The sequence below is a fragment of the Triturus cristatus genome, chromosome 10 (genome assembly GCF_964204655.1).
Source record: "Triturus cristatus chromosome 10, aTriCri1.1, whole genome shotgun sequence".
In the NCBI taxonomy this organism is placed as follows: Eukaryota; Metazoa; Chordata; class Amphibia; order Caudata; family Salamandridae; genus Triturus; species Triturus cristatus.
Genome location: NC_140593.1, coordinates 1,181,321,223 through 1,181,339,352, shown reverse-complemented (window position 1 = coordinate 1,181,339,352; position 18,130 = coordinate 1,181,321,223). Strand labels below are relative to the sequence as shown.

Genomic DNA, 18,130 nt, shown 5'->3' with positions numbered 1-18,130 from the left:
ATCCATATGCTTGAAGGCTTGAGGTTTTTTGCTGTATTTGGGGAAGGAGAGTGTAAATCTTTCTTCGACCTCCCTAGGTATGTTAAATTATATCTTTTAGGTCACATATAGTTAGCAAGTATGCAGCTGCCATTATGGGCCTCAGCATAAATGTATCACAATTACAGACCAAAAGTCGCCACTAACAGTTGTATCCCGATCCACATGCTTTAGGTAAGCCCTCCGACAGCCTATTATTATGTGAGGGCATTTAATGGATGTGGACCAATTTACTTTTTTGTAACAAATCCATCCCTCATACCAACTGCCATGTTTAATAACCCACAGCCACTTTGTATTCCCATGTTACATTAACCTACAGCTTGACAATAATCTGAGATGGCTTGAAATGCACTGTATAGAGTATAGCCAGAGAATTAGATAGGAAGACCATGATAAACAATACACCCCACCTTCTAGTGGTATCAATGATGAGGAACTTAACCCGAACTTCACGGTTGTCCGTGGTCCTGTTGGAGGCTACACCAGCTCTGGAGGCAAGGTAATAACCCATGCCCTTGGTCAACTGCTAAACAGTTGCCCAACCAAAGTGATAATTCCACAAAGTTCCAAGAAGAATTGCAGATAAGGGTTGAGGTGTACATGCAGAATTGGGCAGATGTCAATCTGTTCTTCAAATTGGTAGTACCGAGTGAGAAGAGCCACTGGATGTGACATGCCCCTCCAGGCGATGATTGCTTGGCAGTGGAAAAGGATGACTTGCCGAATGTTATGATGGAAATGTGCCCAGTCAAGGTAGACTACACAATGATTTGGAAAAGCAAACAGAGCAAAGGAGTCAATGACAGATTATCTAGAGAGGCTATAGGATGTGTTCAAATAATATGTGAGCATAGCCAGTCCTACAGAACAAGCGTGGGCAACAATAAGTGCTGCCTTTGTGCAGGGGTTATTACTTAACATGCAGAATCAGATGCACATCCCACTGCATTGCCTGGTAAACTGAGAACTTGGCAGAATTGGTCTCAGTGGCTAATCACTGTGTCGGTGTACAGAAAAGGAATCGAACTAAAGTAATGGCTTTACAAATGGAATTTAAAGAGGAGAGGGAGAAGATCCCCGATTCAAAGAGAAGAACAGAGTGGACAGGCAGGTGGACTGGCAAGCTGAAACAAACAAGGGGGAAGACGTAAGCAAGTTCCCTCAGGAGGGCCTGGACATTAGAAAAGAGACGGTCCCAACCCAACCACACGTTACACAAAATCAGTATCCAGACTACTAGGACAGCCAGGCAGGTACTGAATGTGCCTTGAATACCTTAATCCTTGTTGATCAAAAGGCTGGTACAAAAAAAGGTAACACTATGGGTAAATCTCCTTGCCTTATTGATGCCGGCACCAGTTGATCGGCCCTAAAAGTCTTGTAGTTTCCTTCAATAACTATCTTGGGCTCATCTATTGATGCAATCTGTTCCAAGGATTCTGCATTCTCTATTTTGCTACCATCTACAACCAAGATAACAAGGACCACTGCTGTATGACTGGTCGATTGGTCTACCACTAGTCACAAATAATTGAAGATGTACAGATGTTGTGGTCCTTGGTGATTAAATATAGTGGTTGAGTTCACTGAAAGACGCTGTATAATTTGGGATATTCTAACACTGCTGTGGTAAACACCAACATGATTTAAAGGTTAAGGTTGTCTGGGAGATTCCCAGCTCCTCCCATTTCCAACAGGCTGGATCTGTGAAGCTACAGGCTGGATCTGTGCAGCTACTGGCAGAAAAAGTTCTGTGGCCCCGCTGCTTTTTCTTTGGGCTGCACACTGCCTTTCTGGTTGTGATCTTGGGCTCTTGCTCTGGGAATAATTCTCCTTTTGCCCGGTTCCTTCGTCACAGGAGGGATGATGAGTAAGTTCTTTGCTTCCGCCTGTCCCCGCCCGGTTGTGGGCCTTTCTGGAGCGCCCGGGGTGGGGTCCGGGCGCTCCGGGTGTGGGCTGACTGTGCTGGGGCTGTTTTGGCCTTCGGGAGCGCCCGGGATGGGGTCCGGGCACCCCGTGCTGTGTCTCTTTTTTGGAGCACTCGGGTTGCACCGAGTGCTCCGCTTTCGTTTTTCTGCCGGTTTGTTCTTTCGGAGCGCCCGGGTTGGGGTCCGGGCGCTCCGTGTGTTTACTTCATTGGGAGCGCTCAGGTTTCCCCGAGTGCTCTGCGGTGAGAGCCGCTCCGGGCAGGGCCTTTGTTGTGGAGCGCCCGGGGTGGGATCCGGCCGCTCCATGTGGGTCAGTGTCTCGGGAGCACTCGGGTTGGTCTCCGAGTGCTCCGTTCTCTTTTTTCTGGGGTTATTGCGCCCGGGTGGGCTCCGGTGGTGCTTTCGTGTGCTGGACAGAGAGTTTCTTCCTCTATCGTGCCGGTTGGTGCCTTCGACGGCGGCGCACGGTGTCGTTTTGTGTTTGCCGTCCTGGCCACGCCCCCTCCCACCTCACTTTTGTTTCTTTTCAGCTGTGTTTGTTGGGGGCGTTTCCTGCTTCCTTTGATTTTAAAAGGGTGAGGGGGTTGTCGCTTTCTGTTACTTACTGGTTCCTGCCTTTGGTGGTTACACGTGCTCTTCGATTCTTTGTTTGCTGTTGTTTCATGATGGGGAAGCATCACAGGAAGCGGAAGCATATGTCTCCTGTTTCCTCTTCCTTTTCCCTTGCGGACAGCGGAGATTCCCCCATGCAGGGAAGCGCGCCAAGTTGGATGACGGCAGGTTGAAGCGCCTGATTTTGGAGACTTTGTCTGAACTGAAGTCCTCCAAGAAGTCTGCTGGGAGCCGTTCTGGTGGGGGCGCTGCCCTCTATTCGGACATTTCTTCTTCCAATTCTTCTAAGGACGCTTCCTTGGGGGAAGTGGATCTGAAGGGCAAATATGTTTCCAAAGAATTGTTACCTGACCTGCTTTCTCATGTGCGTGAGAACATGGGGTTTCCTGATGATGTTGTGGCCAGTACTTCCTCTGATGCTGTTTTGCCGCAATTTCGGAAGCCTGTGGCTACTTCTCTTCCTGTTCATCCCTTTGTGATGGATGTCCTCTTGAAAGAATGGAAGGATCCAGATCACATTATGATGCCACGTTTCATGTCAAAGTTTTATCCTTTGCAGGACATGGAGGAGTCCTTTCCCGAGTCTGTGCATGTGGATTCCATTGTCGCAAGTTTGGTTGGTCGACCTTCTATGGCGGATGATAACATTCTTCGTGATGGGGTGGATAAGAAGATTGACTCTGCATTGCGGAAGTCTTATGCTGGCTCTCACCTTGCCATCCGTTCTAGTATCTACGGGGCTTATGTCGCTCAATCTCTGTTGACTGACTTTAAGACTTTGTTTTCCACGATTCAGGAGGGTGGCTGTTGCCTGAACTTGCTGGAATCTATGGAGCGTCAAGCTGAATTCCTCTCGGACATTGCCTTCGACTCTGTGCGCGCTTCTGCCTTCTCCTGTGGTTCCTCTATCGCTGCTCGTCGGAATCTGTTGCTGAAAGGTTAGAATACGGATGCCGCCTAGAGGTCCATGGCTTTGCGTTTGCCCTTTACTGGCCCTCGTCTCTTTGGGGACGCTCTTGAGGATAGGCTGCATAAGGTGTTTAAGGAGCGTAAGCATTCTTTTTCCTTCCGTCGGCAGCCTTCTCGTAAGGATTTTTCCTTTTCTCAGGGCAAGTATTTTCGTCAGCCTTCCAGGTTTCAGCAGTCCTCCTTTAAAGGCCCGAGGGGTGCTTTTAGAGGTTTCCCTCGGAAGTTCCTAAAGAAGCCTGCCCGTGATGCTGGACCAGGGCCACAGCGTTCCTGACTATGCCACTCAGGTCGTGTGTCCCGCTGGTGTGGCACCCGAGGTTGATGGAAGGTTGCGGTTGTTCCTTCCCGCTTGGCATCTGACGACCTCCCATCAGTGGGTGCTGGATGTCCTGGACCGTGGGTATCGGATCGAGTTTCAGTCCCTTCCTCCTCCCTCTGGCGTGGTGCGGACTCCGACTCCCTTGTGCCAGTCCCGTCGTCAGTCCTTGGTGGACGGTGTTCGCGCTCTGTTCTTGAAGAAAGCGATTGTGCCCGTTCCCCAGTTGGAGTGGGGTCTGGGGACCTATTCGATTGTTTTCCTGGTTCCGAAGGTCACAGGAGGGTTTCAGATTGTCATCAATCTCCGAAGTCTGAACTTGTTTGTGCGGAAGATCCCTTTCAAGATGGAGACTTTGCAGCGGGTGGTTCTATTGATTCAGGCCGGCTGGGTGTTTGCTACTCTGGATCTCCAGGACGCTTATCTTCATGTTCCAGTGGCCCTGGAGGATCAGGTGTTCCTGCGCTTCTGCCTGGAGGGTCATCATTGGCAGTTCTGTGTCCTTCCGTTTGGTCTCCGGTCCGCTCCCCGGGTGTTCACCAAGGTGGTTGCTCCCTTGGTGGCCCATCTTCACCTCCGGGGAGTGTCGGTGTTTCCTTACCTGGACGATTGGCTGCTCCAGGCTCCTTCCCCGGCGGTCCTGTCTCAGCACCTGTCCTTGACCATCCTTACGCTAGAACAGCATGGGTTTCTTGTGAACTTTCCGAAATGCTAGCTCCTTCCTGCTACTCGGCGGACTTTCATAGGGGCCGTCTTCGATTCAGTCCTTTGCAAGGTGTTCCTGTCGGATTCACGGATTCAGCGTCTTCAGTGACTGTTGCAGAGGTTGTTGTCCCGGGCTGCGGCTCCCCTCCTTCAATGGCTTGAGGTCATATGGCTGCTACTGTCTTCACTGTACCCTGGGCCAGGGTTCATCTTCGGCCTCTGCTGTGGCATGTTCGGCGTTGGGTGCCGTTTCCGGTTCAGGACTTTGCTCTCTCTGTGCCGGTGACACTGGAGGTGATGTCTGCTCTCCGGTGTTGGCTGGATTCCTCGAATCTCTCCAAGGGGATATGGATTCGCCTGCCGCCTCCTTTGGTGTTGATGACGGATGCCAGTGCGTCCGGTTGGGGGGCTACTCTGGGTCAGTGGTCTGTTCAGGCTCGTTGGCTCCGGGTGGCGTCCCGCCAATCGTCCAATTGGAGGGAGCTGTCTGCTGTGGCCCGTGCTCTTCACTTCTTCCAGGCTCATCTGCTGGGGTGCAATGTCCTGGTGAGGTCCGACAACTCCGTGACTGTGGCTTACATCAACCACCAGGACAGTACTCGCAGTCCTTCGTTGAATTTGGTGGCCTGTGCGATTGCGGGTTGGGCGGAGTGTCATCTTCTGGCCATCTCTGCTCAGCATATCCGGGGTGTGGACAATGTGGTGGCGGACTTGAGTCGCAGGTTTCCATCCTCTCTGACCCTGTGTCTCTCCCCCAGGATTTTCCGGTTGATCTGTCGGAGATTCAGGACTCCCCTGCTGGACTTGTTTGCCTCCCGGGACAATGCCCAACTCCCCCTCTTTTGTTCTCAGACTCCGGAGTTGGGTGCTTGGGGGTGGAGGCGTTGTCTCTTCGGTGGCCCCCTTGGTTGCTATACACCTTCCCCCCCTTTCCCCTGATTCCTGCCTTCTTGCTGAAGGTCCAGCGGGTGGGTGCCCGGGTGGTGGCGGTCTTGCCTAACTGGCCACGGAGGTCCTGGTTCCCGTTGTTGTTGAGCTTGGCGGTGGGTCCCCCTTGGATTCTTCCCCGCTATACATCCCCCCTGAAGTCTCCCTCTTCCTCCCTCCTGGTCCCTCTCACCCTGGCGGTCTGGAGGTTGAACGGATGTCTCTTGGAGTCCGGGGTTTGCCTGATCACCTCATCACTGTGATGCAAGGGTCACATAGGAGTTCCACTTTGTCCTCCTACTCTAAGCATTGGGCTTATTTCTCCTCCTGGTATTTGGGCCTTGGTCTCTCTCCTGTCTCTTGTCCTATTGCTTCTATCCTTCAGTTTTTCTTAGATGGGTTTCAGAAGAAGTGTGCCTTGTCTACTCTGAGGGGGCAGTGGGCTGCTGTTAGGGCTTTCCGGGATCCGGCTTCGCTTCCGTCTTCGGATGGGTTGTTGGTTTCCCGGTTGTTCCGGAGTTTCTCTCTGTCCTCTCCTTCTACTCGCTCTCAGGTTCCTCCTTGGGATCTTTCTTTGGTCCTGGGTGCTCTGCAGTCCTCTCCTTTTGAGCCCTTGGAGTCTCTGGACCTTAAATTTCTCTCTTTTAAGGTGGCTTTTTTGGATGCTGTGACTTCTGCTCGGCGGTTGGGTGAGCTCACTGCCTTGCGTTGTTCTCCTCCCTTTTTGCGTTTCTTGGATGACGCGGTGGTCCTTTCTTTGACTCCTGGGTTTGTTCCGAAGATTTGTTCTCGTTTTCATTGCTCTCAGGAGTTGATTCTTCCTTCTTTCTGTCCTTCTCCTTCCTCGCCTGCTGAGCTGTAGCTCCACTCCCTGGATGTGAGGCGTGCTTTGTCCGTTTATGTTGCCCGCTCTGCGGGGTTTCCCTCTTCGGACTCCCTCTTTGTGACCTTTGGTTTGGCTGGTCGGGGTAAGGCTGCCTCTCGTCTTACTCTGGGTCGCTGGATCAAGGCTGTCATTTCTCTGGCTTATCAGGGCTCTGGTTTGCCTTGCCCTTCTGGGGTTCAGGCCCATTCCACTAGGGGTGTTTCTGCTTCCTGGGCTGCCTTTCATTGGGTTTCCCTTGATGAGATCTGTAGGGCTGGGACCTGGGCGTCTGATTCTACTTTTGTACGGCACTATCGTCTGAATTGTGCTTTGTCTGAGCGGACCAATTTTGGCTGTGGTGTGTTGCGTGCTGTGGGGGTTGTTCCCCCTCCCTGATTCTGTTTGTTTATTAAATTTTTCACTAGCTGCACTCCATTTTTGTGTTCGGTCTCTGTTCTCTGTGTGGTTTGCCAAAGGCCTGCTGGTGGGGTTTCTTTGGTATGCCTCATTAGTTATGACGGGGTCGAGGAAGAGGGACGTAGAGGTAATGCTATGATTACTTACCGGTAATCCCCATTACTTTTAGTCCTACTCGTCCTCGACCCAGTCATACTTCCCTCCCGCCCTCCCTGTTCAGGCCTTTGTTGCTTGGTATGTCAGGATGTGCTTTTGGTTGGCTATGTGCTTATAGCCCCTGACGGGAGGGTGGGTGGAGCCTAAAAGCGTTTCCTGTCATATGGAATACCTCATTAGTTATGACTGGGTCGAGGACGAGTAGGACTAAGAGTAATGGGGATTACCGGTAAGTAATCATAGCATTATGCATCCAAACTGCTGTGGAGCAAGCATTCTTAAGCACAGTCCCATCGGACACAACTTATTTATTTAAGGGATTCACGCTACGGGCGCGGGTGGATACACAGGAAAAAGGATCCATACATGCCCTCTTTACACTCTTGATTTACAGTGTTGAGGTTGGATCTAGTTATACATATTACGGGTAAAATTAAACAAAAGCTTAGTTGTTATCATCATACAATGATCTGTCTCCCACTTACTCATGCTTTGGGTCTTTTATGCGACCCACCGGGTCATGGATATAACAGAAAAAGCATTGAAATAGTCACTGCTCTAAAACTCTGCCTGACCAAGTCTAAATTGGCATCCACGATATTGACTTAAAACTCAAATCTGTTGGGTGGGAACATGCCCCCTGAAGTTTCTATAGATGGTAAAGTTGGCGCCATTAGCCACAAAGTGATCTTATCTCTGCGACATTCGGTGCTGGGGAGAATAAGGCGCGGATTCTGTATGCACACGCATGTCCGAGTCAGTTAGCCTTTCCCCGCTGTGATGACCGAGCAGGTGTTGCAGGGTCAGGAAGCGCATCAATTAATTCTGAGAAGACAAACAAACAGGCAGCAAAGATGGCGCCGGGGAGGAATCATAAGTGAGGGAGACAATGGTGACTATTTGATTTTAATCAGATTTCTACTAGCAAGTAAACAATTAAAAGAGAACAGAAAATGATGTGAAATGGACTCAAAGAAAATATGAGTATATGGTGAAATTCTGTAACAAAAAGTAGGAAGGAATGCGAAAGAGCAGGACGTTTGCAATAATTCGTACATTTTATACCAATATGCCATTTCACTGCAAGCGGATTTGAACTTCTTGGAGATAAATGGATAAAAGTACAACCTGCAATTAACTTCAGACTAACTTCAGACTAACTGAAGCGGTTTACACAATAATGCTTGCTGTGATATTATTGCGAGATGCGATCTAAAATGAACTGCTTTTGCACACCACAGAAAATGCTTTTTACAGTGTTTGCCATTGGCTGGCATGAGGCCTGTGGTGTATTCGCCGGTCGTGTGTTTTGATCATGTGTGTGACTTATTTACTGAAAAGACACCTACGATTACACGCATACCATTCATTCATACATATTGCAAGTTAATATGCCTGAACGTAATTATTGTAACTGTTATTTGCTGCTGTACCCTCGTATCATTCTTCTGCTGTAATGCGCTCTGGTGCCTTCAGGCCATGTCCTGGCTATATAAAATTGCAAAAATTGAAGCTGTGTTTTCCCGTACTGTCAGTTGTCCTGGATCTCCCTTGTAATTTAGACTGCAGACGACTGGAAGGGGGAGTCACCCGAGGCTCAATAAAGCAGATTATAGTAATATGCTCGTGAAAATCAAGCCCTTGTGGCGAGCGGCGTCTCGTGCCTCCCGGGGTGGAGCCTGCACCAGGAGCAGCGGGACCTTCCCGGTGAGGCTGACCTCTGCACAGAGAACGCAGCATCGCATTGGTATTCTGAGCACGTCGCTGCTCACAAATTCCTTCACCGGGAGCTCGGACCCTGTGAGGGAGACCCGTGCCACGGACCGTCCGAGGCTCCGAGCTGAGTGAACGAAGCGGCGGGCAGAGCCTAAGGAAGGCAAGGGAACAGAGGCGAGGGAAAGAGGATTAGATGAAGGAAAGAAATACGAGAGAAGATGCAGGAGGCGAAGGATGGGAAAGGAGTTGAAAGAAGGGGAAGGAGATGTGGGAAAGAAGAAGGAGTGAAGGGAGGGAATAGAAATGAAGTAAAGGGAAAAGAGTGGAAAGGGGGCGTGCGGTAAGCCAAAACAAGCAACAACAAGCATTGGCCGCGCGTGTGAAACTCTGCAATAAAAGTTCGGCCGTTTCACTTGCGAGAGCGAGCAGCACCAGGAGCGATAATTGCTACAATATGGCGCTGCACGCTCCCACAAGTGAATCTCCACATGTGCACGCGTTGCCATTGAAAGCAATGGAACGCGTGCACTTTTTTGGCTGAAAAGCCAAAGCGATGGCTAAAGGTATTTTTGCCTATGCAGCGCATGCGCGCTGCTGGGCGATACCTAAAAATGTCCCCCTTTAGTAAACTAGAAAGCTAAGAATGAGGCCCATGTTTGCAAATTTGCAGCTTTTATCTTGTAAAGACACAGTGCCATATTGCTGACCCAGTTTGCGGCCCTCTTGCACCACATAAGTGGCTTTGAGTGGCTCCAAAAATATGGAGTAATGCAACACAGAGCAAACTGCTGCTTTGTGTTACTCTACCCTTAGTTGGTGTTACATGAGCTTTGCGTGGGGTTTCAAGAGCTTGTAAACCTGGGAAAGCACCAGTAAGATATGTGTCCCCATGGGAGTCGTAACGAGGAGAAATATCTTTATTTCTCCTAATTGTTTCCTCTTTCTATGCCTGCTGCATTCTAAAGCACATATAGAAAGAAAACAGCCTTTCAGGATTGTTTTGGTGCAGGCAGGTGTCCCTTCTTGCACAAAAACAATCCTGCCTTCAACACAGGCACCCATGCACCATGGTGCAAGGGTGTCTGCATTGGTGCTAGGCTGACAAAACGGACAGGAAAATGACAGCAATGTGCCACATTGGATTATTAGAACATTGGAATGTGGAGCACTCCATTGAATACAATAAAGTGCTCCGAGCTCTACGCGCCAGTAAAAACCCACACAGAAACATTCCAATGTTGCTTTACAAAGACCTCTCGGAGCCCGAGGGGATTTAAACCACCTCGGGCTCCAAGAGGCCTTTGTTTTATTTGCTAGAACATTCTTCCCTCTAGTGGCAGAATATTCTAATAGCCTTATAGCCCTCCGTAGCTGGGCTATACCGGCCAATAAAGTCCTGCTCCTTTGGTAAAGGCCCTCGCCTTGGGCCTTTAACGCTGGAGCCTTTAATACCCGGTATAGCCCGCCGGGCAATAAGGCTGTAATAAGGGACATTCCTGCCCTTTCCCTGTGACACAGGGCAATGCAGCAAGGTGACTACCCTGCGCCAAAAACCTCATAAATATGGCCCTCTCTGTATAGGTGTTTTGCAATGTATGGAAGAGTGCATGGATAAAAGTTTGCGACGGGCAATGTTTGTTTTAATATCAGGAGAGTCAACAATCAAAATGGACCCATCAGACTGTAAAACAGGTCCAAAAACAGCCAAAAAGTTTCTCACACACTGACCTGTTTGACTATCCCGTTGGGCGCTTCCTGATAGGCCAGTCCGACTCTCACAATAGGTTTAATCAAATTACTGCAATAAGCAAGATTTTGACCAATAAAAGTATACAAAATATATATATTTTTTTTATATGAAAGCAACATGAACACTTTCACATGTGTTAACTTTATTTGTTTATTTACGGAGTTTTATATAGCGCAAACTTGACCCAAATCTGGTATCAGAGCGCTTTACAAAGCACCAGTTGCGTTACATGAGGACACATTCATTTTTGTTAGGCACGGGGAGATTAAGTGATTTGCCCAGAATCACAGGATGTTCAGCGTCATTGCCGAGACTCAAACCCAGTTCTCCAGATTCAAGGTGAACCGACCTAGCCGTTAGGCCAACTCCTCTGACAAAGTTTTCTTTTTTTATTTATTAAGTTTTATTTGTTGAAAAAAGTAATATGCACATCAAACGTTTGAGACATCTAGTGGCATTTTGCAGAAGCTATGTACTGGTGTGGGAAACAGGATGGGGGTGTTGTGATGATATGTCTTCAGGCCCTGGATGAGACCACATCACATTTTCATATTACAATTTCTGAACGGCACTCGCTGTGTTTGTGGGGGGCAATAATACCACAGTATGGCTGGTGTTCACCCCCACATCGCCTGTTGTGAGCATGCGTTGTGGTTGCACTAGCTGGTTTGACCACAACAGCAGCCCATTCAACGGTCTGCAGCAGCTGTGCCTCAGCATTCACTCAGCAGCACAAGAGCAGACTGAGGGCCAGGGACTGACGGCCTCACCGCATGCTCCTCGAAACACTGAAGCGCTGAGAGAGAACTTCAAGGAGCCTGGAGAGGAAGACTGATGGACATAGCAAAGCTGCCGACTCCAAGGTCAGTTTGAAAAGTCTATTGAAGGGTAGCAAAGTTTCAAGTCATGCTGGTGCAATAGACTGACCTGCATCACGTTTGCATTTCATGACTTGGGATGATTGTGCACGTCATATAACTTCACCTTGTGAGAATGCTGTCTCGAAGAAAGGGCACTTGTGGGGGAATTTTGTTATTACCTTTCCCAATGAAATCCGAATTTGCTGCGTTTTCATTCTCCTAAACTTACTATTCAGATTTTTTTTTACTTCACAAACTTTTGAATGTTTTCTTTTAAATGTACTGTTAGGAAAATGTACACAAAATTACGTGATTTAGCACTGCCTATGCTGCCCGTTAATCTCGTGTGCAATATTATGTGCAAGGGGCGTCCTATTACTAATGATGTTTGTGAAGGAGGTGACCTTCTTGTAGATATAATCACTTATTATTTTTATATGACTTAAGCCTAGTGATGTTTTTAGGGAAAATACACAATTAATATCAAATATGATCGATTGATGAGGCTCTAAAGTCTAAACGAAAGTATATGAATGCACCATACGCTTTGACAGCCTGTTTCAAAGCGTGTTTCAAATTGTACATTTTTTACTAAACTTTTTTAGATATTAAATAAAAATGTATTGTATATACCGTTTGTTGTTGGCTTTGGCAAGCGGTGATAAAAAATAAAAGGTAAAATTGAATTAAATACACTTGAATTTGAAGTGGTCTGTCTTTGTTACCGCCAGAATCCTCTCTGCTGGGCCCAGGTTGCCTGTCTTTTCATTCAACCAACCATCACCAACCTCTTAGCTCTGACACTGCTGGAACTAGATTTTCAGAATTTGAAAATATTCCATAAATCTAAATGAATGACTTATCATGTCTGCTTACTCCTCTGACTTGGCCTCTAATTTGTGACAAGTAGGTAGGCCTTTCAAAAGAAGCATATTTCTTAAGTAATATATTCTCTTGCTGTTTAGTGCTTGCTGAAGTAGAGTTTGCTATTTCCTGGTGAAAACTGGTGTCAATCATTGTGTACTAAGAGACTGAATCAGTGACCTTTGAATAATAAAATCCAATGCTGTGAAGCTTACAGTGCATGAAAACTGCAGAAAAATGGGAAACTGGGTAATTCCCTGTACTTTCCTGGAGAGTAGCTGATCTTCACTGAGCACCTTTACAATTCCACTGACACTCAATGTCTGGCCATCACAAATGGTCAGGCCCTTTCAGATTTTCCAAGCTTTGGATTGGTTAAAATGCTATTCACGCAGGTGTGGTACGTGTAGATATACAAATAAGACCCAGTTATCTCCCCAAGGGCAGGATATCAGTCACTGTTTATTAATTTGCATACAGCCACTTCATATGACCCAGAGATACCTTTAGAGCTCACATTATTCCCCATCTTTAAGGAAAAGGCAGTATGTTATGTCACCTAGAAAGCCATCTGGGGCCACTGCACCCAAGCATGAATGCCTTTGTGAAGTACCCCTGTATCACTACTTTACATACTCATGAACGTCTTTGTAAATTGGCCCCAGGGCCACCTTTAGCGCTGATGGGGCCTAGCGTGGTAATTTCTTTGTCTCCCTCCCATGATCTTCTTCTTCACGGATTCCCTCACTACCACCCTCCTCAGTGCCCCTCATCTCTTCATAGCCCAGAATAGGCCATGTTACAACGCATGCGATACATTGCATGCCATTACAACACAGTTGTTATAACTACCGCGTTGTTACATCACATACCATTACAACGCAAGTCATTACAACGACTTGCTGTAGGGGCCGCTGAATGTTGGAATAGTATAATTTACTATTCCACCTCCAGTCTGTGCAACAGTGGGGAAGGTGTTGGATTTTAAATCCATCACCTTCTGCCCCCTACAGCAAGTCGTTGTAACGACTTACGTTGTAATGGTTTGCGATGCAACAATGCGGTTGTTGTAACGACCGTGTTGTAATGGTATGAGATGTAAATGATGTTTCACATACATTTAATTGGTTTTAGAGCGATGTTTGGGGTTGGCTTTACTAATAAGAATGTAATTCCACCCAAGGGAAGCCTTTACAGCAACATAAGTAACAGATAATGAAGACTGGGAAAAAAACATAATGTCCTATACTATATTCAGTGCCACTAGAATTATGCAATTGCGCAGCCTCTGTGATTTTTTGCATTATTTTTTTGCCACATAATCCTTTATCTGCTGCATAATCTGAAAATTTTGACAAAAAATACATAGGTTTCTAGCTTCAATGGTTCAAAACTTACAAAGAACGCAGTGACGTTTACAAAGAACTCAGTGAAGTGTTGCTGCACAGTGGAAGGCTCTTTGCAAAGGTTGACTTTTCACCTTTCTGTAGCTTATTGCTTTATTTGGGTGTTAAACTGGTATTAATGAGGTGCGACTAATGCCCAGGCAGTGTTAACAACTTTAAAAATGACAAAATAATGAAGTAATACTATCACAAAATGTGCCACATAAGTCTGCATGATTTGCCTTATCTTGCCATATAGTTCTTTGATGACAGTTCAATAATCACTGTGCTATATTAGGATTTAAATTTATGAACTGTCAATAAGAAAAAGGATGACAGACGAAAGCAGTAATATCTGAGCTATACACATAAAATACAGTTCTGTGATCTTTATAGCACATGTTCTTTCTCTGTTACTTTATAATGAGTCAATCTGCCACTAGAATTAAAAGTCATCTCTTTCTCTAGCAGGAACATTAATCACCAGAGTTATCTTGACATTTCTGTTGCCTGAAATCTGCTGTGCACACAGAAAACACTTCAGTAGGTGCTTGTTAACCCATAAGTTATTTCTAAACATAGCACCCCCCCAAGAGCAGCGACACGTGTGGCTACACCTGTCGCATTGCCCTAAAACCAGCCCTGATTGGCCCTGTCGAGACGTAGACAAGTGTGATTTTTTTTTCCGTTTTGCTGAAACAGTCATCAATAAAAAAATAAGCCTCAATAATTAAAATATTCATTTAAGGTTAGCTATACTTTTGGTAGCACCAAAAGCAGCAGGGCCTGCTCACCTCACACAGGCACACAAATGTTAGCACGTGGACAATCAGTCACCTTTTACACACACACACAAAGCACACTGCACGAACAGAATTTCAACTCTCACTCACACATGCAGAAACAACACCAACACAGACAGCAGCAATCTATTATTTGGTTAAAGTTACATCAAAGGAGGTGTGCGGAGAGAGACACGCGCACACAATCAGGCACACAGCAGGTAACATCAGAGTTGTAGTGTTGGGCCTCAGGCCCACATGCTGAAAAATGACGGGCACTGGCATTACATAGTTTGGTGCAATAACTGGCCCAGGGCATGTGCGCCCGGGCCCTTTTATTGACAGTGTCACCTGACTGGTGAGGCCTGTGGTGGGTGGGTGTGAAGTGTGTCTTACATCATAGGGGGAACACTAGAATGTATCCAGCCCAATACTACATCCCTCCCAAACTTTAATGAAAAAAAACAAACGAGAATCCAACCTGTAATAAAAACACATAAATAACACGTAGCACCAAATGAGTCTATACAGGCCATCAGCCAGGCAGTGCTGGAGCCTCGGACCGCATGGTCGGGGTGGCTTTAGACGCTCTGGCAATGTTCTTTAGACCGGCCTCGTCTCGCGGTGTAGAAAGTCTATGTATAAAAGTTTAGTTTCGATGCATCTGGAGCTGTGGTGAAATCCACTTTGGATTCGGAGACGATCTCTGTGAGGGAGGCCTTCCTGTGGGGGTGACGTGGTCGGTGATCTTCCTTATTCCTGATTGCTAAGCGATGTTCGACTTGCCTCTCTCACCTGGACTCCTTTGCCACTGGAGCCCCTTGGATGGCTTTCCTTGCTGGCTGTCATGGGATCGTGTGGACCATGTGGGGCTTCGCGTGAGCCACGCAAAGGCGTCACTGAGGAACTGCCAACGGATTCACAGCCAAGTCGCTCGTGTAGCCTCTGAGGGTAATGTCGTCATCTGGGCGTCATCGCCATCTGGACTCGGGTTCTGTGCCTTCCTCTGGCGATCCTGTGGGTGACCAGTCTTCCGCCGTGACCTTCATGTTTCCTGCGCCTGGCATGGAGCTGCGGCTGACACATCTCTCCTACTCGGACTCCCTTCGCACGGGAACTCCGTCGAGGCCCTTGTCCCCTGGACTGCCACGTGACCGCGTGGCCTGTACGGGCCGTCTCGTAGGCCAAGCTTAGGGGTCGCTGCAGAACTCCCAACAGGGCCACGGCCAAGTCTTGTGTAGTCCCCAAGGGCGGATCTTCCAATGGCCGGGTGTGCTCGACTTTGGCAGGCTGTAGGTTGACGGGGGTGCACAGAAGGTTCCTGGGTGATTCGCCTCATCGAACCCTGGTTGTTTGGGCCGTGTGTGGACTCACTCAGGTGGTGCGATGTTCCTTGGTGATGATGCACATGGATGGTGATAACAGAATGTTGGTTTTCTTCAGTGGGCAAACAGGCGGTGATCTTCTGTCGGGGAGATCTTAGGGAGTGAGGAGGACTTGAGGGACTTTGTGGCATCACTCCATTGTCTTCAGGCAGGTGCACTGCGAGGTGTGGTGCTATCGATGCCAAGCAGCCAGTGACAGATGAGAGGACGGTCGAACTACGAAGCGTGGTGCCAGGATGCAGAGCGCGCTTGCTAGCAGCTTACGGTAGGTCCTCCCGCGGAGCTGTCTCCAGTGACGTCTCTGCACCCCGGTGGCTGGCTCGTGCTGATGATCACCTTCCTCAGTGTTGGTGCGAGTCCTTTGTCCTGTCGCTCTTCTCCGTTCCATCTCGCGCGCCTGTGGTGGTTGTCTGCCAGGTGGCGTCATGCCACTGTTCTTTCCGCCTTTGCGGAGTGGCGTGGTGTCACGCTCTTCTCCTGCTTCCGACCAGGCTTTCACGTGGATGTGGCGTCCTGCCACCTGTCTCATGTTTGCTTCACATGGACATCTCATTGGTCGTGTCACTCTTGTGACGGTCTTTCCTTTTCTTTTGCGGACTTGTTGCAGGCATGTTCTGTCAGTAGGACTTGCATGTACCTCTTGGGGACTTCCAGTGGCACCATCCCCTCCTCAGGGATTTCACGGTGTCCCTCTTCTCTTCGCTCGAGGGTGTAGTGCTTGCGCCTCGAGGCTCCGCCGTCGTGGCGGCTGCTTCTTCCGGTGCACTTGTCCGTACTGGTCACTTTGCATGACGGGGTCCTCTGTCGCTGTGCGCTGGGACGTCTGGTCGCGTGTCGCCATGCTGTCAGAGCGCCAGTCCCTATGGCAGCCTGCCACATGGAGTGTGCGACTCCTCTCTTGCCTGTCGCGGGTCACTGCCGACTCTGTACTAAGGCAGTGCGAGGGGGGACACTCTATGTTTCCTTCGGCCCCCTGCGGGGCTTAGCTGAGGCAGTGGAGATGTAGGGGATCTCCCTCCAGCAGTGCTTCTTCGTTGCGACCGTCTGGCAGGTCAACTTCTCTTTTGGTGGGCGTCCGACTGCACCTTTCATTTGCTTCACTGGACACGCTGGCTGCGCATTCTCTTCGGTCTGTCACTCCTGGAATGGTAGCAGCTGTCCCTGTGCTGCTGTGCACTTGCTTGGTGCTGTGTTCTCCTCTTTAACCTCGGTGCAGTAGAGATGTGGTCGCTCTCTGTACTGTATTCAGCAGTGCTTCTCTCGGTGGAGATGTCTCTATCTCTTGGGCATCTGCCCGTGCTGGCAGGTTCATTGGCGCTCTCTATGCGCCTCCGACTTTGTGTGCTCCATCTTCTCCTTTGGCACTCTCTTCTGGTACTTGGTGTGCCTGTGTTGTGTAGCTTGCGATTGTGTCTGTGTATCTGGAGGAGCGAGTGATGCGATGTCCTATCTGGAAGTGGCATTGGGCAGCCACGTATGGTGCGCGCTGTGCACCAGTCTTCCTCAGGCTGCGTTGTTGGCTTCCAACAGACTCTTTGCCGCTTCTGTAGCTGTGGTGGGTTTGGACTTCTCTAGCTCTTTGCTATGTGGGGGTTCGGGGTCTCTCCATTTTAAACATTCGGCAGCGCCTTGGGCCCCTTCTGCGCCGTGGTGTTGAGATCAGTATTCTGTCTCTTTAGCTTGTCGTGGCTGCAGGCACTAGCTGTGAACATGCTTCCACTGCCTGTCCCTCTTGTGAGCTGCTGAGGGTGGTCGCAGCATGCAGCAAAGTCTCTTCTGCCTGTGGCTTCATTACTCTGGCTGGACTTCTAGGGGCCAGGCAGCCTGGGGCTCCCTTTGTGGAGGCAAGTCAGTCTCTTCCCTTTGTCGTACAGTAGGGCAGTTCCAACAGGGACATTGCAGCCTGTGTATCCCCTTACTTTGCCCAGTGCAGTTGAGGCTCTCATGCTGTGTGGGCTTTTCCTCGAGGGCTGACTTCTGAAAAGCAGTTTCTTCTACCCCTTGCTGTGCTTGTCTGTCATGCCGAATGTTGCTAGTAGGAAGGGGTGGCGCTGTAGTCACCCTGCTATACCGGTCAGGACAGCTCTCCTGAGGCTGTTCGCTTTTTGTGTTGGAAAATATTCCCTTTTTTCCAGGCACAGTAACTAGATATGGCCACTAGGTGGCACTGCGGTACAATTGTTTGTCTCGGTCGTGGCAGCCGTCTTGGCCGGAGCTGGGAATCGTTCTGGAGTGGAGATGCAGGAGCGGGGCGCCCACAAGTCTAGGACGACCCAAATCTGCACCAGAAGCTCCACATGCTCAGGGCTGTCTCACAGAATATTCCCCGGTATGTGGTCCAACTGCTGTTAAACTGGAGGTCATGCTTTCTGCCTCATAGTGCTGGCTGTGTCTCTGTCTATACCGGCCATGATTACCTCAGTATCGGGTGTTGGCGGTGCGGTGTGAAAG

The 18,130-nt window shown here is 48.8% G+C and overlaps 1 protein-coding gene across 1 annotated transcript in view; it reads left to right on the top strand.

Annotated features, from left to right (window-relative positions):
* The first annotated feature begins 11,147 nt into the window (after positions 1–11,147).
* LOC146796958 (immunoglobulin lambda-1 light chain-like) overlaps positions 11,148–18,130 on the top strand; it is a 46,847-nt gene continuing 39,864 nt past the window's right edge. Inside the window, exon 1 of the mRNA XM_085630281.1 lies at positions 11,148–11,266. Within this exon, the coding sequence (XP_085486407.1) occupies positions 11,238–11,266 (29 nt within the window). The 5' untranslated portion in view covers positions 11,148–11,237. The remainder of the gene's footprint in view (positions 11,267–18,130) is intronic.